Below are 26,254 nucleotides of genomic sequence, written 5' to 3' on the forward strand. Positions count from 1 at the left end.
ATACAGTGCAGACACATTGGCTACTCCTGCACATTTTGTTAAAGGCAGCCTTTCCCAGCCTTGGGTCTCTAGGTGTTCCGGACTACAACCCCCATTATCTGTGATCATGAACCATACTGGTGGGTGTTGGTTTCTGCTTTCCTTCACTGTGCAGCGAAAGGGCTTGTCACGAGACAGGTGTTTACATTCCACAGTCTGTACTGTTGGAGTTTCTCACGGGAAAGGGAGACTGGATGTGACGTACACTGGTTTCCTGTTTTTTCACTGTGTGATTCTCTCCAAGCTGCCGAGGAGAGAGGATGCATTTTCTGCTCCTGCAGAGGCAAGATGTTTTTCTGTAATATAACTGCTTTGAACTGTAAATAAAGCAATATAGAGTATGTAGTACGTACTCCTCATCCTTCCGCTGGGCACGGAACTCTGCTTTACACCAACACGTGGTTATGGGCCCAGAGGTCGAATCGGAGTGCCGGCAAAGCATCGGAATGCAGAGGGACGGATCGGATCGGAATCTGCTCTGCGCGTAAACATGATTGATGAGGTATGTACTACTGCTCCGGGCAGCCTGCCAGCTTCCAGTTAATGGCTTTATGGCTGGACTTTGAACTTTTAAAGCCGTTTTGCCGGGAATACGCAAAAGGCTCCCAGGCACAAGTTACTATGCTGGGGAAATCGAAAGTAACTTTTAAAAGCGCTTTTGGAATAAAGCAGCTGCAGCAGTGACGCAGCAAGATTTAAAGCAGCATATATAACGCTGAAGGCTAATGCCAGAGTCATGATGGCCCTTCAGGATGCTTGTGGGATTCCTAAGCTCAACAAGAAAAATTATACGGACTGGGTTCAGTATGCAGAGGCAATTCTGCGGAAAGAGGGTTTGTTTGAGGTGATTACAGAAACCCCCCCAGCTCCAGTTACAGATGCATAGAAAGCTAAGGATTCCAAAGCACGGGGAACACTTACATTGATAGTATCCCCAGAAGAGCTCTGTCTATTGCGTGATAAGACCTCAGCCAGAGAAATTTGGGAATCTTTGAGGGAGGCTCACTTAAGGACAGAAGCTGGATCTACTATGTTTTACTTTAACAAGCTGCATAATATGGCTCTTGCTGAAGGTGGAGATGTGCGTTTACATCTGATGGAGATGCAAAATCTGAGACATGAGCTGCAACAGAGAGGACTCAACTTTCCAGAGGCTGTGTATTCTTTCATGATACTACAATCTTTGGGTTCAGGTTGGGAGTCTGTTGCAACCCAGATTGCTGTGCAGCCAACAGCTCAGCTGACAGTGGACATTGTTACTGCCGTGGTTTTAAATGAAGCAGATCGCCGGGGTGCTAGCTGCATGGGCAAGGGGGAGTCTTCACAGACATCATCCCATAGTGCAGTGGAACCACCAGATGGCGCCAAAGCTTTGAAGGCAGTGAAATGCTACTCGTGTGGACGTCTAGGCCATATGAAGAGGGAATGCAGATATCCCAAGGCCAAGACAGAGCAGCGCAGCGAAAGCTCATCGCGCGGAAAAGGCCGAGGCAAAGGCAAAGGTCCGGTGTCTAGGACAACACAGCACAAGGCTATGGTTTCACGCTTCACTCCAAAGGTTGCAGAGGTCCAGAAGACGTCTAGATCTTTCTTCGTTGTTGATTCGGCGGCGACCCACCACATGTGCAACGATAAGAGACTGTTTGTGTCTTTTACACCGCAGGAAGGTGCGATTCACCAGGCGGATGACCACACTATTCCCAGTAAAGGCTACGGAACTGTTGTTCTTCACAGTTTGGACTTATCGATACAGCATGTCCTTTACGTGCCAGACGCCAAACATAATCTTCTCAGCGTTGGACAGCTAAATGAGCGGAACATTGACGTGTCCTTCAAGAACAAGAAGTGCATCATCACAAAGAAAAATGATTATGTGTTGCATGCTGAATATGTTGATCGTTTGTTTGTCTTGTATTATGATGATGTTGTGCAGGATGACACTTGTTGCATTGCAGGTTCTAACAAAAGTTTGCATGCAGAATGTATTCATGATTTTCATCGAAAATTTGGTCATTTGCATTTTGAGGCAGTATCTAAAATGCCTGCCCTGGTTGAAGGTATGACTATTAAACCCTGCAGGTACCACATGAAGTGCAAAGCATGCGCAGCAAACAAGGTGAAAATGGCTGCGAAAGGTAAGGTGTCTAGTAGGCAAGCTACGGAACCATACCAGATTGTTCATGCTGATTTGGTTGGACCACTAGCGCCCTCTTTGGGTGGAAATAGGTACTTCATGGTTCTCATTGACGCATTTTCGAGGTATATTTTAGTGTACAATCTCAAGCAGAAATCAGAGGCTTTTCCTAGGTTCAAGGAATTCTGTGCTTGGTTGGAAAATGTGCATGGTAAGAAGATAAAGACTCTTTTCAGTGATCGTGGGGGAGAATTCACTTCTCAGCAGTTTGAAGCTTTTCTGACTGAGAAAGGAATTCAACACGATTTGTCTAGTCCTCGCTCGCCATGGCAGAATGGACTTGCGGAACGGGCAAATCAGACATTGCTTCAAGGGTTAAAAACCTTGCTGCATGATGCCAATCTTCCAGAGAGTTATTGGGCCGAATCTCTCTCGTGTTTTGTTTACAGTTACAATCGCAGGTTATCTTCAGCGATTGGTTGTACCCCCTATGAGAAGATGTTTGGCAAGAAGCCATACATCAAACACATGAAAATTTTTGGTTCTGACATGTGGGTTCATTCACCACAAAACTCCAAGTTAGACAAGCGTGGATTGCATGGTATCTTTCTAGGTTATCAGAAAGGGTCTTACAGAATAATGATGACTGACTCTAAGACAATTAAGCTCACGAGAAGTGTTGAGTACAATGCAAAGTGGGGGGAGAATGTGGGAATTTTCCAATGTTATCCTGATGACGGTGATGAGACTGAGGATAGTCAAAAGCAACCACAACAACCCACTCCCACTGATGAAGGTTCTGAGTCTGAATCAGAAACTGAATCGGGTGATTCAGAGGATTTCAAGAGTGCGAAAGCCTCTATGCGACCCTCTGAAAGCTCTGATCGAGAAGAATTGGAGGAACCATTGTTCACAATAGGTCGTTTTTCTCCCAAGAAGGAAGAGGAGAGTGCTGAAGACTTAAGGCTAATTCGTAGGTCACAGAGAGCCACAAAAGGCAAACCTCCAAAGAGATATGCTGATGAGTTTGCTACGATAGCAGTAACAGCTGTTAAAAGCTCCAAGAAGGTATTTGAACCTTCAAGTTTCCAAGAAATCCAGGGTTTGGATTCAAAGGAAGCTGAGCCATGGTTAAATGCCATGAAGGCTGAGCTTGATTCCTTGGAAAGGAACAAAACATGGGAGCTAGTTCCAGTAGTTCCAGGAATGAAACTGCTTGGAAGCAAATGGGTCTTCAAAGCGAAGACTGATCAAAATGGCAAGATAGTCAGACACAAAGCCAGATTGGTAGCCAGAGGTTTTGCACAGGTACCAGGTGAAGACTATCACGAGACCTACTCACCCACAGTGAGGTATGAAAGCATTAGGCTTATGCTCAAGCTAGCTGCAGAGAAAAATCTACACATTAGTCACCATGATATTAATACAGCTTTTCTGTACGGATCTCTAGATGAATCACTTTATATGCTTCCACCTGATGGCGTACAGGTAAAACAGGGATTTGTTTGTGCTCTGAAGAAATCCCTTTATGGTCTCAAACAAAGTGCACGGTGTTGGCACACAAAACTCACTGAAGTATTGTTTTCTCTAGGTTTTCAGCAAGGGAAAGCTGATCCATGTGTATTTGTCAAAGAGGAGGGGCAAAAGAAACTGTACTGTTTGTTTTATGTTGATGATTTATTATTCTTTTGGAAAGATGTCGCAATGTACAATAACGCCCTAGCTCAACTGAAAGAGCACTTTGACATGAAAGATCTTGGTGAGGTAAGCAACTACCTATCTCTAGAAATAGAGAGAGATCAAGATGGTAACATTCTAGTACACCAGTCACGGAAAATTGCTGATGTGTTAAGCAAACTAAACCTGATGGATGCTAACCCTGTAGACACACCGATGACAACAGGTTATCAGGTAGATGACACTGAAGAAGCATTTTCTGACACTACACTGTACAGAAGTGTGCTAGGCAAGCTAAACTTCATTGCCAGATGTTCAAGACCAGACATTGCTGTTAGCTGTAATTTGCTAAGCAGACAAGTCAACAATCCTAGTGTCAAGGATTGGAAAGCTCTGAAACGCATAGCGCGGTATTTGAAAGGCACTATGCATTACAGACTGAGATTTAACAATCAGAAGTCTGGTGGTCTTGAAATATTTGCAGATGCAAGTTTTGGAAGTGACACTACAGACAGGAAAAGTACGTCTGGAGTTTGCTACATGTACAATCAGGGTCTGTTTGATTGGTCATGCAAGAAGCAAACAACAGTTAGCTTAAGTACTTGTGAAGCTGAACTGAATGCACTGTCTTATTCACTTAAGGATTGTGAATGGTTAATACAATTGTGCAAAGATATGAAAATTCCTGTCAAATGTCCAATCCAGGTTTACCAGGACAACAAAGCATGTTTGGCTTTGCTGAAGTCTGAAGGTTGTAAGCAAAGCACGAAGCACTTGCAATTAAAGTTGCAGCATGCTAGGGAATGTATTCAGAAGGGACTCGTAACGGTGTCCTATATGCCAGGTAATGAAATTCCTGCTGATGTATTGTCCAAGATTGTATCAAGGGATCAACACTGTACCTATGTGCAGAAGTTGGGTTTGTACTGATATTGTACGAACACGCTGCCCAGTGATGTTCACAGAAAGGGGGAGGATGTTGGTTTCTGCTTTCCTTCACTGTGCAGCGAAAGGGCTTGTCACGAGACAGGTGTTTACATTCCACAGTCTGTACTGTTGGAGTTTCTCACGGGAAAGGGAGACTGGATGTGACGTACACTGGTTTCCTGTTTTTTCACTGTGTGATTCTCTCCAAGCTGCCGAGGAGAGAGGATGCATTTTCTGCTCCTGCAGAGGCAAGATGTTTTTCTGTAATATAACTGCTTTGAACTGTAAATAAAGCAATATAGAGTATGTAGTACGTACTCCTCATCCTTCCGCTGGGCACGGAACTCTGCTTTACACCAACAGTGGGAATTGTAATCTATAAGACACAATTTTTCCCCTCCAAAAATTAAGGGGAAATGTGTGTGCGTCTTTTGGAGCGAATGCAGGCTCCATGGCTTCAGCGATAGCAACGCGAAGCCTCCAAAGCACAGTGGGAGCGCTCCCGCTGCGCTCCGGAGGCTTTGCGTTGCTTTCGCTGAAGCCAGGAGAGCAAGAGGGATCGGTGCGCACAAATCCCTCTTGCTCTCCTGGCTTCGCTTCGCTGGAGAGGTGCTGTGCAGCTTTCCTCCTCTGCGCAGCGCCCCTTCAGCGAAGCAGGAGGAGAAATGGAAGGGGCTCCGTTTCTCCTGCCGCTTCGCTGAAGGGGCGCTGCGCAGAGAGGGAGAGAATTTTTTTTCTTGTTCTCCCCCTCTAAAACAAGGTGCGTCCTATAGCGCGAAAAATACTGTATCTTCTGGGGAGCCTGGGTTGGGGAAAGATGTGATATGCCACATTTTTGTGCAGCATGTATGAGTTGAAAAGAACCTAATTGAGCCTCAGGCTCCTGTGTTCCCCACTTCACTCCCGCCTGGTCAGGAAGAGGACTTGGGTAACATTTAATTTCAGTTTCCCCTAGCAGCCTAGCTGAACCTGAGATAGTGATCATAACTAACTTTAGTTAGTTTCACCAAGCTAGTTTCATAGTCCATCATTCAAAGCTGACTTCCTTTTAAAAGTGACTAGAATTTGCAATCAACCTGAGATCCTAGTATGCTGAAAAAGGACTCCTGCGCCTCTCATTTTTAAAATATGAATTTTATTTGTTTGAGGCTTCTGAGAATTGACAACTTTTCTACTGTGAAATGAGTGTTTTGTTGTGGCCATGGCAGTCCTTAGATTCCAAATGTGTGCTTGGTTGCAAAAAGGTTGGGGTTCAAGTTAGTTGTCATGCAAAGGCAAGCCAAGGCTAGAAGAAACTGAAAGTCAACATTGTCAAAGTACTCTTGGCCAGGGGAGGGGTGCATGCCAATGGGAGTAGGGTTGGCATACGTATTTCAAAAAGTGAAAATCTGGACACAAAGGGGTTTTTTTGCCCAAAGTTGTTGAGCATTAAATTTTTGAGCTGTTTTTAAGGAAATTTGCCTAAATCTAGACTTCTGACATGGGTTGCCACATGTCCGGACATTTGGGCAATTTGCGCCTGGACATTGTTTCCGACAGTCAAATCCCAGCTATGTCTGGGAAATTCTGGATGTATGGCCGCCCTAAATGGGAGGATCATTCAGGCTCATGCATCTCACTCTAAAACTGTGGCATGGTATGATGTGTGAATGTAGCGAATATATTGAGATAATGGAAATGGTTCATTAAAAGGCAAATGTGTGCAAACCTTGTGGGGTTCCAAAAGCTTATGTTTAAGACATTAGAGCTTCTGAGCCCAAAAAAGCAAACAGAAAGTAGGTTTGATTGCAAACAGAAAGTAGGTTCATAAACTGTTTTGTTTAAAATTCATTACTTATTCTCAGGGGCAGTATATTGACAACGACCATTTCCCCAAATATGGTAACATTAGGCAAAGGGATAAGTGAAATAAATCAGTATAAAGAAGGAACTGAGGCAAACAGACTGAAGTTAGGTAAATTTGATTTTCTGACTCTTAAGGTACCATAGTGACCTTAAAAACACACATTTGGTTTTGTACCAGGTTTCTCTCTGTGACAAATAGCTGAATAAGAATAAAGCTATTGAGCAGAGAGCTCCTCTGACAGTTAATTTTGACAGTTTCATGTTTTAAGAGCATAGAAAATTATATATTCCCTACATTATTTTTAGAGGAGACAAAATTGGAGAGAGTCTGATGGCAGAATATATAGTTCACCATAATAAGAAAATACGTTGAGGATGGAGTAATATGAGAATCCTTAGCTACTTGCTGTGTGTGGTAAAATATGGATGGATGTGCCAGCTGGCAAGCAGCTGCTTCTTAAATCTAACACTTCATTCTTGGTTATAGTGCAGATTAATATAATTCTGAACTAGTGACTCACAGGAGAGAATAGACTTTAGTCTGAAAACTTTACTCTGGCATTAAGTTGTAAAGATCTGGAACCATTGCATGTTATTACATAGAATTTCATAGGCCTGCACCTATAGGTTATACAATAAGTTACTAAAAAGTTACGGATATAATATCAATATGAATGGTTGCGAGTGGGCACATCTTTATAATTCCTCCACATCAAATAAAGGATTCATTAGAGAGGAGCTATAGCCATTATTCTTTTCTAATTACTCTCTTAGAAGCGTTGCTGGCAATTCCTACCTTTAAAACACAATGCATATTTCATAATGATTTATGCAGAATCATTGCTTGGAACAATACTTACATTGCTAATGCTGTAAGGAAGTAGGTTAAAAACATTGTTCGGTACATGTTGAGTTTGTTTTGTGCAAGCTATTTGTCCCTAAGCATGCAGGAAACAGTTATTATAATGAAGGTGCTTCCATTATCTGAATATCAACTACTTTTATGGCCTAGGTTTATTTTAAAGTCCAGGTAGAATAGCTGGAATGTGTGGGAAGAAATCATATATCATTCACAGAAGTGATGGAATTGCAGTAGGGAAACTACCGTATTTTTCTGTGTATACGACTAGGATTTTTTATTTTAAAATAATGTTTAAAATTGGGGGTTGTCTTATACACTGGTCGTTCATAGGCGTGACCTGGGACTGGTTGCTTCCGTGAGCCAGAGATTGTTTGCGACTCTTGGGCTTGTTATTGGTGGCCGCGGCAAGGGCTCTTGTTGATTGGCTGTCACTGCACCAATTGGGCGGGTGATTGGTGGCTTCCGCCAGTGAGGGGACAGATGATAGCTGGCTTTTGGGATGCATGCGAGTAGCAGCGTAGGTCTAGCAGGTGAGCTTTTTTCAGCAATCCTCCCCCCAAAAAGCTCAGCAATCTCCCCCTGTTTTCTTAATTTGGAGTCCTCCAAATTATAAACAGGGGCGTGTTATATACAGAAAAATATGGTAGCTGCAGAAGTAAATATTGAAAAGGAGTATCAATTTTCATGAATGCCATCTTCTCTAAAATGTTGCTTTTCCTCCTGCTGTGAATTACTAATAGAATTGCTCATTATGTTGAAGTGTGTTACAATTAGCCCTTGGCTAATTAAACTATAAATGACCTTTAAAACTGGGGGGTATTCTTTTTGTTTGTTACCATGTTATGCATTTTGTGTTTTATATGGTGAACCACCGTGTGATCCTTGTATAAAGGGTGGTATCATCATCATCATCATCATCTGTTGAGTGGATATCAGATTAGCATGAGATATCCTGGTATTAAATAACTCATGATTCATTATTGGTTTTGGTCTTAAGCTACAATAGATAATTGATCACATTTAAAAAGTGTTGGCATCCTGGCATTTCACTTGTCACCACTAACTGCTCTAGACGTACAGCAGTTCCAAACATTTTTCCTGCACCCTGATGTGCAAGTGGACCATTTTTCTGTAGTAAATAATAAAACATGCTAACGATGTTTTGGGAAATTATATTCTGTGAAAATTGTTCCTTGACCTACCCGTAGACCATTTGAATGACCTAGAATGGCTCATTCTTTTTCTTGTCAAGTGTGTTTTCTCTTTCGGATTGTTTTTTTCTTCACATGTTCCCACCCTCCTTTATGCATATCGATTTAGTGGTTGTAACATTATTATTATAATCTCCTTCTGCTGTTTTAGAAGCTAGTTTACCAGGCTGCTTTCTGGGCTGCTTTTCTTTATTACATTTGCAGGGAGGCTGGCAGTTATGGTTTGCATTGTAGGCTTTGGGTTTATGTTTGGTTTTACGATGAATTTTTATTAATCTTTGTATGGCAAATGTTTCTATATATTGCTTAGAAATGATATTTTTAAAGCACAATATAAATGCCATAAAATAATTAATTAAAATTGGCTTATAAATAACCACTGGGTGGTAAAAATTGCTTTTGGGAAACCAAGTAGGGAGCACGTTGCAAACAGCAAAGTGGTTTGTTCTGTTCTTTCAGGCGTTTAACTGTGTCACAAATAACTCTATTTGTTAGTGGTCTTGTAAGCAGGCTAGGTCATTTTTTGTGGTCCAGAAACTTTTAGTGAATTGGTTTGAAAGGGTTATTAGTGAGGAAAATGGCCAATCCATTTTGCATCATGGGAGATGAACTACGAACTGGGCCTGCCTTGGTTGAAATCTTTAATGCGGCCATGAGAAATTGTGTACTTGGGAAAATGGAACAGGAATTACTTCTGCTCATTTATATTTGCATACCTTAATTGTTAGCTGTTAATTTTGCTGAAAATATTGTTCTTGTTGATTTCTCAAACTTTCCTAATGCAATTAAGAAATGAATCCTAAGCTTGAAACAAATTGGTTATGCCTGTTTTCCCTAGTTTCTTTTAACTAATGGAAGACTGCCTCAGTTTGCTTTCAACAATGCCTCATTTCTTGTGTAAGGCTAATAGCAGGGTCAGTTCATTATTTTGCTTTCCTTCACTAGCATCAGCATAAATGACATTCGTCATTGTTCTTCTAGCACTTTTTAATGGGTTCTGAGACAGATTTTTTCAAACCTAAAAACAGGGCCAACCATGACAGTTACTATTCTATGCTACATACCAGCCTTTCAAGTGAAATTATTTAAGTATCCATGGACCAGTTAGATCCTAGCCTCTTTCCCCACCCTTTTTTTTTTTGAAAAAAGCTTCGTGAATTGGGTCTGTAATATGCAGTGCCAAGGCTTTGAAGTTCTTTTTTATTTTTGCTCAGGAAAACATTTTCATTATCCACAGTACAACTCAGAATAATTAAAAGGGTCATATTGAAATATGTCTGCCTCTAGCACAAGGCAGTGTGGATTGGAGAGTAATGTTAACCTAACTGGCATCTTGAACTCAAATATTTGTGCTAGCATATCTGCTAGTGATGGTGGTGCAATGTCATGCCTTGTGACATTGCTGTGACCATTGGTCCCATCCTTCTTAGCTAGCAAAACACACCCAGGTATTGTTGTTTTTTTACACATGTCACCAGAGGAATGCGCTCCACCTTCTCTTACACTATTTGCAGCATGGATGGTATTAATGTGGGACTAATAGAAATGAGAAGGACCATTAGGGGAAAAAAGAAGTAGTACTTTGTGGCCAGGGCAGGTTTTCTGTTCACCATACAAATGAATGTGAACTGAATTGAGGTAGGCCTTTTGGAATGCACCCTCAGGGTTATTTGTCATACCAAAAGAAGGAAAACAGACAGGCTTACGCATTAGATAGTGACCTTCCAAATCTCTCTTTGAGGTGACCTTACACATCTTTCTTCATAAGTAGCACTTTCCCTTATGTTTGTTTGCTAGGTTGCGTGGGAAGACAGCTCAGGGGAAATTTCAACCTCTGCATTTGTGTCTGTTCTGCTTTTGTGGGCAATCAGGTTAGTGGCTTGCAGTTAAGCGTATTGCTAATGGCCAAATCCTCTGGAAAGTAGGTTGTTTTAATTTGCAACCAATAGGAGGGGAACGTGAATTACAACTTGCCCTCTTAAAACTAAGCCACTGATTTATTACCAGGGTATTGTTTCACCTCCTCCTTCCATCAATCTATTAATTGGAATTTAGTAAAACTTTAATACCTTGTCATAAAGACTTGAGCATTTCAAGGAAACGTAGTAATTAGTATTAAATTCTTACCCAGCTGCATGCATGACAAGAAGCAACCGGATGATAACTTGAGTGACCGTCGGTATTGAATTCAGGGTTGTTCTTTATATCGTTCAGTATGTTTAATGAGCATAACCGTAGGCTTAAGAGAGGTAATAGGCTGACACAGCTGTACTCATAGGTCTCCTGAAATTGCCTCCCCCTGTTTACAAACAGCATTGGACATTAAGAAAGTGTTTTCTTTTATGACCATCTAGATAAATCCAGAACATCATTTCTTCTTAGTGAGAGCAGTGCATTGCAGTGGCGAGAGTATCAGACTAGGCCCCAGGAGACCTTGGTTCATATCACTACGTCATGGCACTCTCACTGGGTGACTTTGGGCCAGTCACTATGTCTCAACCCAATCTACCTCACAGGGTTGTTGTGAGGGTGAAATGGACTTGCCAGAGAACCACGTATGCCACCTTGGGCTCCTCTGAGGAAAGGTGTGTGTGGGGGGGAGCGGGTATAAATGACATTAAATAAATAAGTGCTAAAGGGGTTGCTGTGTTAGCCAGTTGCAGTAAAAGCAAAGTACTATTTTACAAAGAGTATTGTAAAATAGGATGCAGAGTCTTCCCACATCCAGTCTGCACTTTGCTTTTCCATGAATGATTGAGGAGTATTTTTATTTATTTATTAAATTTGTATACCACCCTTCATCCAAAGATCACAGGGTGGTTCACATATGAAAAGACAGCAAATGTGACTTTTTTTCCTTTAGTGGAAGATTTATTAATATTTACATTTTACATTTTGAATATTTTCAGCCTATTCGTAGAGAAAATAGCCTCAGAAATGTTCACTGAACAATAAGCAGACAAATGTTAGTACAAGCTAGTTACTTTGGTCATATTCAGTTAGCCACACTGGATGGTAGACAGCCAAATGGAACAAACTTTACAGGATCAAAAAGTACATGCATGAGGCTATATAAGGAAGGTACAGTGGTACCTCGAGTTACATATGCTTCAGGTTACATACACTTCAGAATACAGACTCCGCTAACCCAGAAATAGTACCTCGGGTTAAGAACTTTGCTTCAGGAGGAGAACAGAAATTGTGGCATGGCGGCAGTGGGAGGCCCCATTAGCTAAAGTGGTGCTTCAGGTTAAGAACATTTTCAGGTTAAGAACGGACCTCTGGAATGAATTAAGTACGTAACCAGAGGTACCACTGTACATTTCAAGATAAAAGATACCTGTGCTTCCACAAATCTGCTTCGACGTTAGTTTTAGAGCCAAGTATTTTGTTAATGTGGATAACAAAGGAGTGGGAGGGAGAATACAGTGAAAATCATATTGAAATCATGTAATCAAGGGATCCTCTCAGGATTACCTTGGTAACCAGTATATTCAGAAAAATAGCTTTGCTGATACAGGGGTCTCAACCAGTGTTTGTGTTCCATTAGATTGGCATATCAAGGTTAAATTTGGGACTGCAGTTCTTTCGTGTTCTGTATTTAAAGATTGTTAGACTTGCCCTTGGGAGATTATTGGACAGAAACCGTTTATTTGAATATTTAGAGTAGGGCAAAGCCTAGAAAGTTATTCTCTTTTTGTCAGCAGACCCAGAAAGCTTTGACCTTTCTTGCATGGTAGTTGGTTTGAATAGATTCCTTGGTAGGCACTGAAACAAGTTTCCATCTTTTGCAAAATTATTTGAAAAAGAGAGTGCATTTTCAGGAAGTAGTGTAGTACAGTTGCTTAGGATCCTCTTTTCAGATAATTTCCTAGGATAGAATCCAGGAGGAGATTGAGAATAACTCTAAGGCTCATTCATCTCTTCCCTGCCAATGGCTGAATTGAAAAATCCATTGTTTTAAGTGGGACTTACATAACTGTGAGAGAACCCATTATTAGATCTTAGGCTCTAAGCCCTTCAGAAGTGATTAGGCTGATAATTTATTTTATCTAACTGGATTTGTATACCACATGATTGTAGAAACCTTGAAGCAGTTTATTATTACTTTATGAATCAATAATTATATTCTGCCCCAAAATATAAATAAATTCAGCAGTTTAAAAAAGAGCTATATCAAGGGACTTGCATACAGAAGACCATACATGATTCCTTGCTACCACACCTCACGACCAACACTGAAGTGGCAAGCACCATGGCTTTGTCCGTGAAGGGTTAATATGTAAAGTGTTACTTATACAAAAATCAAGCTATGTAAACTTCAAACAGTAACCCAGTTAACTCACCCCTGTCTTAGAGGCCCCTTCCCATCTCCCATCCATCTCTCAGGTGAGGGTAGTAGCTGACAGCTAGCCAGCGTGAGAAGCCTCCTCTCTCCCAACTAACTGAACCAAAACTAAGGCTTCCAAGCAAGCAGATAAACACTTATGAGTTCATTTTTTCAGTAAATACCAATTAATCCTGGGATTATCTTGACTACCAAGTTACTGTTTACAGGTCTTCCAGGACATTTGCACCGTTTGGTTCTGCACATCTAGGGTAGTCATGCTTTCCTGGTCCAGAATGGTCATAGCTGTTGTACCAGCTGAAGCTGGTAAAAGGTCCTGTGTGTTTTGACATCTGACATTTGAATGTTTTATCTATTTATTTTAAGAAATGATAGTCACATGCGGCTTGTGGCAAGGAGTGTTAATGTGGATGTAAGCATGCAAGTGATATGTAAGTCATCTCTAAAAACAAGCAAATTTCTGACAACCAGAAATAAGACTTAACTGTTCTTGTTTGATTTTGTTATAATGTAAGCCAGTGGGCACAGGAAGCTGTGACTAATACCCTTTCATTATTTGACTTAATGAGTTATGTAGTCTTAAAGGTCACCTCTTCAAATATGAATATAAATTAATGGGAACACTCCAGAGAAATTGGAACTTCTGAACAAGCCACATTGATTTTAAGTAGTGGCCTTGCACAAAAGAATTCAGTTCCAAAGACAACAGAAAACAAAAATGCAATGTATCATGTTAGCAAGATTCTATCCATTTCCTTTAATTAAGAAATTGAAGAAATAACCGAGTGACATTACCAGATATGGAAAAAAGGATAAAACACAATTTTAAAACTACATATTGTTTTTGGAAATGGCAGAAGATGTTAAACCTTCCTAGCCACCATTCACTGTTGTTGGGCTTCTGCCAGTCTTTCTTACTTTGCTTTTTGCAATGGTGGCAGCTCTGTTGTGATAGGAAAGCATATTGTGATGTGATTGCTATTGGAAGGTAATGAAGGCACAGTAGGGGTGTGGGGGGCGTGGTCTCATTGAGTGAGACTGATAGGCTCTAGGAGATGGCTGGACCAATCACATACCTGTTCTTCTAATGCAACAGTATATATTGCTGACATCCAATTATGTCTGCCCACTTGCTCAATTAAAATCTTCATGTATAGCAACACTCAAGGTTTCTCCAGCAGTCCCAACATACCCAAAACCTGCTCTGTAGGGTCCCCCAAACCTTGTGGGGTTAAAGACAATAAGGCACAAGTTCCTCAGACTTAATATCTGTAGTTTTAGCTTTAAATATGAATCCAGGTCCAGATCTTTATGAAAATTTTATGCAGATAAACTATTGCCTTAGAATCTCATCAATTTGGATGAAGAATCCTCTGCAGAAGTAATGCATAACTAAATAATTAACAGTAGTCAGAACTCTTATATTTGAACCAGAAGGGGAACAATAAGGATTAAACTACCTACTGACTCCTGTGGGAAGTATAACTAAGCTCAAGTATGACATGTAATAAATGTATGCAGATATGAAGGAATGGGCTACTTTACAAATGGACAAGTATCCTTCTGATGTGAGAATCTTAGTTTACCAAATGACCATATTTGAATTCATACAATAAGTCCAAACCCATCAAGGAACCATGACGGGGGCAATCTGTCAGCATTCTGTGATGTGCCCAGAGATAGACATGAGTCTTAGCACTGCCAGAATGGAGATAATTGTCATCTGTGGCAGTGATTAATACACCTATGTTCTCTACAGCCCCTGAAAGTTGGAAATGGTTTGAGAGACCTTGTGCAAGATGGATGTACATAAATGGAACAAAACTAAAGAAAACAAAACATGAAGGAATCTTTGAAAAACCTTATTAATTGTGAATGCTACCTATTTATGACAATCTTTAATCTGTAGTAGCGTGAACATATGTAGTGTTGCCATTTTACCAGGGTTGAAGTTTCTGATGTATTGCCTATATATTAATGATATATTGATTAATATATCATTGATTAATGATATATTGCCTAGATACCACCTCCCCTCTTTTCCATTCCATACTGGAGTGTGGTGAAATTAATGTAAAAATTAATAATATTAAATTGTCAGGCTGGGCCCCCAGTGCACTGTGTAATAGGTCTAATATATCTACCTTTACCTCACAATTGTGAAGAGAAAATTGGAAAATTCGTATTTATAAGGGAAGTATTTTAAGCGACGTGTATAGTGTAAGGAGATGTGTACAGTGTAAAATCTTGGTGGAAGAATGCCACATAGCAAGACATTCAACAGTCTAAAACCCTTGCTTAATACAACTGTGAAACTTGGTGAAAGAATGCCACATAGCAGGCTTTAAACAGCCATTTGCTCCATGGCCTGTAGCAGGTAACTAAGTAACTAGGCAAAAACATTTTATGAAACTTATGTATTTTGTACTCTGCAGAGGAAGACTATCATGGACTTCTGTGGATTTATTTGCAAAGTTGGCTTAAAGTGTCACCTGCAGAAATTATGGTAGTGTAGTTAATAGATCTGCAAGTTAAAGTTAGGAAGCCTGAAAACAAATCTTCCCTTGAACAAATGTGTTTCAAACAGTAGTTTTGGAAATTGATTGCTGTTATTAGGATATGAGCTTTGTAGAGTTTACAAACAGGTTTAGAAATTTAAAAAAGAAAAGAAAAGCTAGAGCAGGTTTGCAAGATGAGATAGGTGCATTTAAAATATCATTATGTTCAAAATGATCAAAACTTGCTCATAATGTGGAATTTATCTAATGACTACATCATTTTACTCTAGGATGATGAAGTCCTCTTTGCATGCAGAAGAGGATGATTTTGTGCCAGAACTTCAGAGAAGCATTCATCCCCGTGAAAGACCAGATTGGGAAGAGACTCTCAGTGCAATGGTAAAGTTTCACTTCCTTTTATGCATTGTTGTCTGTAGTCCTTGAAATGCTGTCCACTGGTTTATAGAGTGTAGGTTCCTGCCTCCCCTGCCCCACCCCCAAAAATCATCCCACTTAGACCATATTTATAAAATTGAGTATTGTGCAACACATTACATTCTTTGGATATATACCAATAGTGAGAAGGAGATGATGATGATGCCTGGTGATTCTATTCCATGAATACATGCCTTGAAGCATGCCTAGTGATCGTTTAAATGTTCCATAATGTTGCAATGATTTTCAATTTGCATTAAGCTCTCTTTCAGCTAGGATCCATAACGTGTGATCTTTCCCCCTTCTTTCTAGTGGAAAATGGTCATTGAAACATAACTTACGTAAAAATGATTAACAAGATTAATCTGGTCTGAGTTCCCTTAAAACTCACCAATCGGAAAGCTTACATTATTAAAATTTCTCCCTCGCTCATATGTTTAATTCACAAGCAGCATTTGGAAAATGTGAAAAGTGAGGGATGAAGGTTCTTTAAAGTCCATTTTTAGCGTATGTTTTGCTTTGCCAGGGAAACAAAAAAAAAAAGGTGTGAATGCTGAGCACTGCTTGTTTCCCATAGCAGTAGCTGTTCTACTTTTCTCCTTGGGCTCGATGGTAAAAAGAGCTTGCCACATGCTGAAGTGAGGGGCACCCCTACCGTTCTAGCTCTGTTCTGTAGTTAGGTAAAGGTAAAGGGACCCCTGACCGTTAAGTCTAGTCGCGGATGACTCTGGGGTTGTGGCGCTCATCTCGCTTCACTGGCCGAGGGAGCCGGCATTTGCCCGCAGACAGCTGATAGTTTGTTTCTCTAAATTTAAAAAATGTGAATATATTTGTTGCTTCCTGTGGCTCACTTGAGATGCTTGCTTTAACAAGCACCTTGTGGGTATTAAGCTAATGCTTTTGGGCAGGGCAATGGAAGATCTGGAATTATTTAAGAATGTTTATAACCTACTGTCTATATAAAGTTTATATATAATGTTTCTATGAAGAAAAATCTCTCACCTACACGCTGCTTAATTGTATACATGTGAGTGAACCACACCAAAGCCCCAAGGCCACAAAGGTAACGTTGGTGCTGTAGATCTAGCAATTATGGTTACTTCCAGATGACCTGTTGGTTGACCATTTATCTTGACTCATCTGCATAATGATTACAAGGAGTTAGATGTTGACTATTGAATGCTCATTCTGATTTTCTAATGGCAAGGTAACATGGCCTTGCATCAAGCAGTTGTTATAACCGTACTTCCTAGCACATTTTCTTGTCAATTTACCGTATTTTTCGCACGATTGGATGCACCTAGTTTTTTTGGGGGGAAATAAAGGAAAAATTTTTTCCCTTTATTTCCCCCCCCAAAAGCAGGTCAGGGAAACCGAACCAGGTCGAGGAACAGTGGGATAGTGGCGCTGCGCCTCCCTGGTGTCCCCCGAGCTTGTGGGGCTGGCTGATGTCTGCCTAGCGTGCGGGGCGCTCTGCTTCAGGGCGCCCCACCCACCGGGCGGCAGGCTGCTATCCGCAGCTTGGGGAGCCTTGCGGGGAACTGCTGCAGGGCTCCCCACGCTGCGGATGTATGCCTGGCGCGAGGGGCGCTCTGCTTCAGGGTGCCCCACCCGCCGGGCGGCAGGCTGCTATCCGCAGCTTGGGGAGCCTTGCGGGGAACTGCTGCAGGGCTCCCCACGCTGCGGATGTATGCCTGGCGCGAGGGGCGCTCTGCTTCAGGGCGCCCCACCCGCCGGGCGGCAGGCTGCTATCCGCAGCTTGGGGAGCCTTGCGGGGAACTGCTGCAAGGCTCTCCACGCTGCGGATGTGTTCCCGAAGCGCCGGGCGCTCTGCTTTCAGGGTGCCCGACGCTCCGGGAAGCAGGCTGCTATCCGCAGCGTGGGGAGCCCTGTGGGGAACTGCTGCAGGGCTCCGCACGCTGCGGATGTCTGTCCGGCGCGAGGGGCGCTCTGCTTCAGGGCGCCACTCGCGCCGGGCGGCAGGCTGCTATCCGCAGCGTGGGGAGCCTTGTGGGGAACTCCTGCAAGGGTCCCCAGGCTGCGGATGTGTTCCCGAAGTGCCGGGCGCTCTGCTTTCAGGGTGCCCGACGCTCCGGGAAGCAGGCTCCTATCCGCAGCCTAGACACGGCTAGCAGAGCGCTAATCCCGAAGCTTGGGGCATGCGGAGCTCAGCGCGCCCCAAGCTTCTGGGTGCCGGCAAGGTCTCCGCTAGACGGCTAGCAGAGACCTTGCCAGCACCCAGAAGCTTGGGGCGCGCTGAGCTCCGCACGCCCCAAGCTTCGGGATTAATGCAGCGCTCCGCTAGCCGTGGGAGAGCTGGGTCTCCCACGGCTAGCGGATAGCTTCCTGAAGCCTGGAGAGCGAGAGGGGTCGGTGCGCACCGACCCCTCTCACTCTCCAGGCTTCAGCGAAAGCCTGCATTCGCTCCATAGGACGCACACACATTTCCCCTTGCTTTTTAGGAGGGAAAAAGTGCGTCCTATGGTGCGAAAAATACGGTATTCATTGAGGAAGGTCTGGGTTGTATCCAGTGCTAGTCCTAGTCTGAGTAGACCCATTGAAATTAATAAACATGGCTAGCTTGGCACCATTATTTTCAGTGGGTTAACTCTAAGTAGAAGTTGGTTGGCTATGCCCCCCCCCCCCCGTTGTTTTTTTTTTTTTAAGGAGTGGAGGTGGGGAACTGGTTTGTTGTGCAAGAACACTTAACTGACTTTCTGTGTACAGCCTGAATTTGCCAGTTTATGACTGAGTTACACTTGAAAAGGGTAACTGTCTAGAAATGCCCAGAATCGTGTAATTGAAGTTTTCAAGGTCCATACCGCCACTGTAGATCTGAGTAAAAAGCGAGGCTATCCTATCCTATTCCAGGATCAATACTTGGGATGGAAACAGTATTCTAGCAACTTAAGGAACTTAAGGAGTTTTATTTTGTCAAAATGTTTCCCACTTTTCTGTGTTCTTGGTGTTCAGCGACCATTAGGAGAAACCCAGATGAACTCCGAGGCATTTCTCAGAGAGGGCCAACTACAGCACTTTTTTGTTTGATTGTTTATATGTTCTTGTTTTATTATGAGTCTGTTATTCCTTTTATTGAAGATTAAATTAAAAATTAAAGCGTTATTTTCACCTTTATTAAGAAAATCACTGTACAGTGGTACGTCGGGTTACAAACACTTTGGGTTACAGACTCCGCTAACCTGGAAGTAGTACCTCGGGTTAAGAACTTTACCTCAGGATGAGAACAGAAATTGTGCGGCGGCAGCGGGAGGCCCATTAGCTAAAGTGGTACCTCAGGTTAAGAATGGACCTCTGGAACGAATTAAGTTCGTAACGAGAGGTACTACTGTATTTGAACTAGAACATTTTCATTGCTATTCTGCATCATTCCTACAATCTCTTTATTGCAATGATGGGAACTGCTTTCTAGAGGCTGTTGCAGAAGAGCAGTCCATTTTCTCCACCAGGAAGGCTGCACTGCACATAAATTTACACTGTCTCAAAGTACCCATCTGTTGGCACTGATAGAAAGTAGGAGAGATTATTTGCTGTAGCGTGGCTTTATGATGTGGTAATAGGACTGAACCTTCTAAAGCAGTTTGTCTTCCTGGCTAAAGCACACCCTTCGCTATTTGTTCACAAAATCCCTCCTAGCTAGTTTAGTGAATTGAATGTAATTCTTTTCCAGTGCAAGATATATTATTTGCTAGGCAATAGATTTCAATTGTTGTAATCAATTGTCATTACACTGTAACTCCCACAAACAAAACAACAACAAAACAAGTAAATCCAAAAGTATGTTAAACATTTGATTTTTCAGAAATGCAGATGATCAAAACTTAAAATTCTGAAGTTCTTCACATCATTTGGATTAAAAAATCTCATTGACTGTTGACAGTATTTGGGGTCAAAAAACATAAAAAGTAGCTTTCTCGCTGTTTTTGTATTTAAATCCCAGGCAATAGTCCTGTTTATGTCACCTCATGGAGAAATGCACAAACTCAGTTCTAGTTAAAAGATGCCATTTGGAGAATCTTACTCAAGGAACCAGTTAATTAGAAAAAATGACATAACTAAAGTGTTGATAGGAAAGGCACCCAAGCTGCCCTGCTCTCTTAACTAGTAAGCAGGTTCATTCTTTTTTTATATTTATACTAGTCTAGGAATTTTAGTTCTTCTTTTAGAAATAGATTTCGGTAAAGCTATTATTGTCTTTGTTAATATATACCGCAGAGGAATGTTTTTATGGAGGCTTTCTGTTCTCTTTCTGTGCTCTTAGTGTTAAAATTTCTAAGCTTATTCCTTGTTCTGTTGTCTGCTCATGTTACTTCAGGCAGGTGTTCCTGGTATCCTTGCAAAGATTGAGCGCAGTTAAGTCAAAAGGCTTGAGCTAAATAAATCTAGGATGGATCATGATGAAAGGCATCAGGTTGAGGAAGTCCATAACACCACTGGAAAAGTATAGGGTATATATTAGCTTGGCATGCCTCTCCAGTCTTCTATTGTGTTTCAAAAAAGGAAGTATGATCTGAAGTCAATATCCCTTTTAAGATAGAGGCAATAATTATTTTATTTTTCATTTACCGTGGACTTTCACCTAAAGCTCCTAAAGTGATGTACAGAAAACCCAACACATTTGTTTGTTGTTCAACAGAAATAAGTAGGAGTCCTGTAAATAACAGTTGTGATTGAGAGTCAGATGTGCAGTGGTACCTCGGGTTAAGTACTTAATTCGTTCTGGAGGTCTGTACTTAACCTGAAACTGTTCTTAACCTGAAACACCACTTTAGCTAATGGGGCCTCCTGCTGCTGTCACGCCGCCGGAGCACGATTTCTGTTCTCATCCTGAAACAAAGTTCTTATCCTGAAGGAATATTTCTGGATTAGCGGAGTCTGTAACCTGAAGTGTATGTAACCTGAAGCGTATGTAACCCGAGGTATCACTGTACTCCATAGGAGGGACATGGTTGCATCTGCACAGTACCTCTCTCTCTTTGTGTGTTTCTGGTAGGCTATATAGTCCGTTAGTTAAGACAGTTCTTCATAAGGAAATATGGGCAGTGACTATCAAAGCCTGAGAGCCATGTCCAACTTCTGAAGTTTTTGGATATTCATATTCTTATATTAGGAAACTATACCGAGGAGCAGATTGTCTTCATAGCAATACTCCTTTTCTAAACCTATTGATTTTATGCCTTGAAGTTGCTCTTCTGGTACGTACCTTAGTGATCACTTCAAAGATCTCATCATCCTAGTTGAACCAAACTATTAACTACAGCAGAAAGGCCATTAGAAACTGAGCATTCTAGTTGTATGGAGGTGTTGTCTTTTAAAACAAACTGATGTTGCAGCATAGGGAGTGTTGCATTTTTTTTATTAAAAAAAGCAGGCTCCTGTATGACAATTAAGACCTAGCTTCTGCAGCTGTCAAATTTTGCCATCACTAGGCTTCCTAAAAATAAAATCGTGTTTGCGGAGGGCTTTTATTTCACTCCCAAATGAGTCTTGTAATTGACATCTTCTGACAGCTCATGCAAAACTGATGCATTACTTTTTGTTTAACTCTTGAAATGCAGGGTTATTCTAATTGTTATTCACCTGAACTGGTTATGCTATTGGCTGTAGCCTGTCAACCTCCCCCCCCCCCCCCAAAAAAAAAATCATGTCCAGCAAATGGTTGTGAAGAGTTATATGCTTCAAAAACAGTTAATAATGCCACAATTAATTGGTTAAGAAGGATGCACATTTTATTACCTGTTATTAAATTAATCTAAAATAAGATAACAGCATACTGATCTGAAATGAGTGTTCATCACCATTTTTGATGGTTACCTTGGAGAGGCTTAATATGTTGGAAGGAATGTGAAAGTCATTGTGCCCCTTCCATTTACGTGTAGGAGAGGAGACTGGAAGGTCTTGTATGTCATATAATACATTGCGATAATGTAAGATATTGTTAAACAGTGTAATGGCATAGCATGGAGCCTGTACTGTAAGCGGGAAGGGAGGCAGGCATGGTTAAGCATGACTTGCAAGTGTGACCATTGACTATTAAACAGAACAGTTGTTTTGCTGCCAATGGTTTCCTCAAGGAGTTAGACATCGTTTAGATTGTGAGCTCTTTGGGGACAGTGATTGAAATTGCTGTAGTGAAATTGCTGTAACTTACTTCCCCTGTGGACTCACAACATAGTGGATTGTAAATTTTATGTCCAGAAACCTTTATATGCTGCCTTTTCAGCCCTCTAAAGAGCTCCCAAGGCAGCTCACAAGAATAAATAATAAAGCACAGACCTGAGACTGTATTTTGTTACACAGTTCTCTGAGTTTGCTGCACCTTCCTTTTCTTCATGACCTTGCTCTGTCCCTGCCCTCTTTCAAACCCCACTTACTTCATAAAACTTTTTTTATGAATCATTGCATTCTCAGGCTACTTGATCCACTGTTGCTTTCTGACTCCTCTTCACCTGTCCAGTATTCATGGTCTATCCCTAACACATGTCTTTTTCCACTCCTTGTCTTGAATGACAGTTGTAGAACATAAGCAATCTAGACATGGGTTGTCTGTATACCATCATGGGAAGATAATACCAGTAGCAATAAATGTCATATACTTCAGCTAACTGGCTGCTCATTATTCTAATGCTATTTAATTATCTTATGAACATACAGAAGTCAAATGTTCCAACTCCACAATATTACCAAAAGACAGTACTCACTTCTGTTAGAAGGCACCATTGAAGAATTTCCATCATTACATCTATCCATCTATCTATTTACCACAGTAAAGCTGTCCATGATTGCTTTGTTCCTGGTCAACTTTAGCCCAGTATTTTTTGTTTTTTCTTTCTGCAGTGAAAACAATTTTATTACTATGTTGTCAAAGTAGAGTTCTGTGGTTATGTAAAGAAAATGTAGACTGTTGAGGTCTTGCTGTTGTTTGTGTCTTTCATTTATTTATTTTATTAAATTTGTATCCCACGCTTCCTTCCAAAGAAGCTGGATAAAACAATACCATTAAAAATAAATTTAAAACTTACTAAAACAATATGCACAAAAGAAACACTAAACAGATTTGGTTATAGCTGTTTTAAAATCATGTTTCCAGAAAGAATTCGTTTCAGCAGATGTTCAAAACAGCATCATGAGGAGGCCTGCCTAATTGCAAATAGGCAGGGGGTTCGTTTCTCATATATTCTACAAACTGTATTAGTCCTGCTTCAGAATCACTTTTGTCAAAAGCAGATAAAATGTTAAAGCAGGCTAATAATTTCAGTTAAACAAGTTAAAATCTGTTCAAATGTCTTAGTAATTAAATATGATTTGCCATTTCTGTTCTTTACTGTTTCTATGGCTTCAATCCTTAATCCCTCCACCAATTTTGCTTCATGTGATTTAGCCCATTAGATTTTATCCACCTTCACCCAGAGCCTCATTCACTCAAACAGCAGATGAGGGGAGTCGGGTAGCCCCCAAACTACAAGGGAGTTGTATGTGACTTCCATGCACATTGAAAACTAAATGTCAGGGAACACAGCTTCAGTGACCCTCATCTTTCCCCGATACGTTTGCCACTGTGGTGTAGTGGTTAAGAGCGTTAGACTCGTAATCTGGTGAACCGGGTTCGCATCTCCACTCCTCCACATGCAGCTGCTGGGTGACCTTGGGCTAGTCACACTTCTCTGAAGTCTCTCAGCCCCACTCACCTCACAGAGTGTTTGTTATGGGGGAGGAAGGGAAAGGAGAATGTTAGCCGCTTTGAGACTCCTTTGGGTGGTGATAAAGCGGGATATCAAATCCAAACCCCTCCTCCTCCTCCTCCTCTTCTTCGGTGCAAGGAACATCATCCTATATTCTATATGTAGCCAAAATGGTAACTGCCACTCCCAAGATGGAGGTATCAGGCAGAGTCAGCATAACCTCAAAGTTTGCAAGACAAAAATGCTGCTGCCCTTACAGTGCTTTGGTTCTCTGGGCAAGCCTCAAAGTAATTCTGAGCAGTCTAGGGATGGGTGAAGCCCTCTAGATACCATGCACCAGCTGGGAACATCAGCCGTGCTTGTGCTTCACCAGAGGTCTATGTGTCTCGGTGTTTGGGGAAAAGAAATGCAGCAGGTGCCTTAATGTTTTGCCCTCCTCTCTAAGATTTACCCCTAGGCAAGAGATTTAGAATGTATCCTTAGTCCTTTAATGCAATAACACAATGGCTTTTTAAAACCTTTGATGTTTATCAGAGTAACTGCTGCTCTTTATGCAGCGTCAGAGGCTGCTTGAAAGGGTTTATCTGACTTCACAGAGCAGCTTTTCAGGAGGCATGGAGTACTTGGGTGGGAAGCTGGGTGCTGAAAACCCCGTAGTGTGAAAGCTCCACCTGTGTCTTTTCAAATCTTGCCCTGAAGCTTGAGCTGCTGCAACTACTTTGAGGATTAAGCTTAGAACCTACTCTTTTCACTCTGTAAATGAATTCCATTTTTTAAAAGGCAGTTGTCTTTGGGTTTCATTTCTATTTGATAAAGTCTTACTTGCTCAGAGCAGAGCCTGACCTTAATGTCAAAGAGGTGTACAGCCTCAAAGAGTTATGGTTAAAGGGAAGGGACATAGGGATGTTTGGATAAAGGCATATGACAGCCATGAAAGAGGGACCAGTGTTGAAGCTTTGCAGGGTGCTGGGTAGACTACAGCATACTGGAGAAATGTATCCCCCTAGAATGCCAATTCAGTTGTCCCCCATCTTACATTTGTTCAGCTGGTTCTTCCTGTCTAAGTGCAACACCTTACATTTCTCCCTGTTGAAATTCATTTTGTTAGCTTGGGCCCAGTTCTCCAATCTGTTAAGGTCATATTGAATCCTGATTCTGTCGTTCCTGGCACTGGCTGCCCCTCCCATTTTGGTGTCAACTGCAATAGACTATTCAGTTGTTGGACACCTTCTCAATAAATAGGGCTCAATTACCTCAAAAGCTGTTGAAAGTTGAATCCAACTCTTTGCTGGTACAGGTGTCCCCCCCTCTTACGCACAGTCGACTGTGCATATGCATGGCACCAGGAAATAAGTAAGTAAGGGAGTTTTAAACCAGGAAATGGCAAAAGATAGTTGGGAAGTTCTCATGGCTCATGAGGCGCAACAGACTTTGTTTTGGCTGCTTAGCCTCCCCGCCTAGCAGCTGACACGAATGGTAGTGCAATAGCAGAAGCAGCCACTTTTCTGTGCGTCCTCCGGCTGGTCCCAGAGCTTCACCTGTAGTTGAAGAGAGTGTTGTGTGGAGAGAGTGGGAGAGGTTGCTGGAGAGCAGGGGAAAATAGCCATTTACAGGGTTTTTAGGGGGTGCTCCCCACTTATGCGATATTTGCTTATGCACAGCGGCCTCCAGAACGTTACCCCTCCTAAATATGTGTGTGTGTGTATGTGTGTGATGCTTGTATTCAGACTTTGATCATGCCCTAATTGGTTTATCAGGGTTTGGAATGACAGTTAGGAACTGCTGTAATATTAAGGGAGAAGAGTTGGAGTAAATAATTTGCATAAGTAGATTTGTTATGCAATTACTAGGTTTTACAGAACATTGATGCATAAAATATTGGAAGTGAAAAAGAGAAACCACAGAGAAAGTTGCTTGCCAGACAATTTTTAAAGTTAAATAATTCAGCTGTTTCAGATTTATTTTTTTAAAAAAGAATTTTCATTACCAGAAACACAAAAGGATGTCAAATACATTTCATAAAATATTTTGCTTGTATTTTAGAAAGTGTTTTCTTCATAAGCAGGACTCCCCATTGCACATTTTTCACTAAAGTAGACAATAATATTTTGTGCTTGTTAACTTGCTTCTGTATTTGTATTTGTATGAGGATTCAGTTATAAAAGGACTGTGCTGCCTTTTTCTTGCCCATTCATTTCCCCCTTTTGAGCTAAAGGAATTTAATTTCTTTCTTTCTTTTTTTGAAGAATTTAAGCTTGTGTGAATGCTATAATTTTAAAATATATATTTATTTTGAACTGAGATCCAGAGGCAAAACGGTACTGCATGCAGAGTATTAAATGTTTGCAGCTTCTCTGTCTATTGTGGATGAGTGTGTACATTGCAAAAATGATAGGAAAATGCACCCATCTCTAAATAGTGCAATACTGTGGGTATCATTTTCCTTTGATTACCTACAGATGCAAATCTGTTTCTATGTGTGTGAGGTTATCCGTAACTTCCCCTCCTCTAGCAGGACAGCCCCACTGCCCAGTATCCTAGTCCACCCCATTTGGAATGGTTTCCTGACCTTTAGGAA

At 41.4% G+C, this 26,254-nt stretch overlaps 1 protein-coding gene across 7 annotated transcripts in view; it reads left to right on the plus strand.

Moving 5' to 3' along the window:
- ARHGAP32 (Rho GTPase activating protein 32) overlaps positions 1–26,254 on the plus strand; it is a 203,648-nt gene that overhangs the window by 71,626 nt on the left and 105,768 nt on the right. For all 7 annotated transcript variants that reach the window (XM_077919218.1, XM_077919220.1, XM_077919222.1 and 4 more), the window contains exon 2: positions 15,832–15,940. In XM_077919218.1, the coding sequence (XP_077775344.1) occupies positions 15,832–15,940 (109 nt within the window). The remainder of the gene's footprint in view (positions 1–15,831; positions 15,941–26,254) is intronic.

The sequence above is a fragment of the Podarcis muralis genome, chromosome 15 (genome assembly GCF_964188315.1).
Source record: "Podarcis muralis chromosome 15, rPodMur119.hap1.1, whole genome shotgun sequence".
In the NCBI taxonomy this organism is placed as follows: Eukaryota; Metazoa; Chordata; class Lepidosauria; order Squamata; family Lacertidae; genus Podarcis; species Podarcis muralis.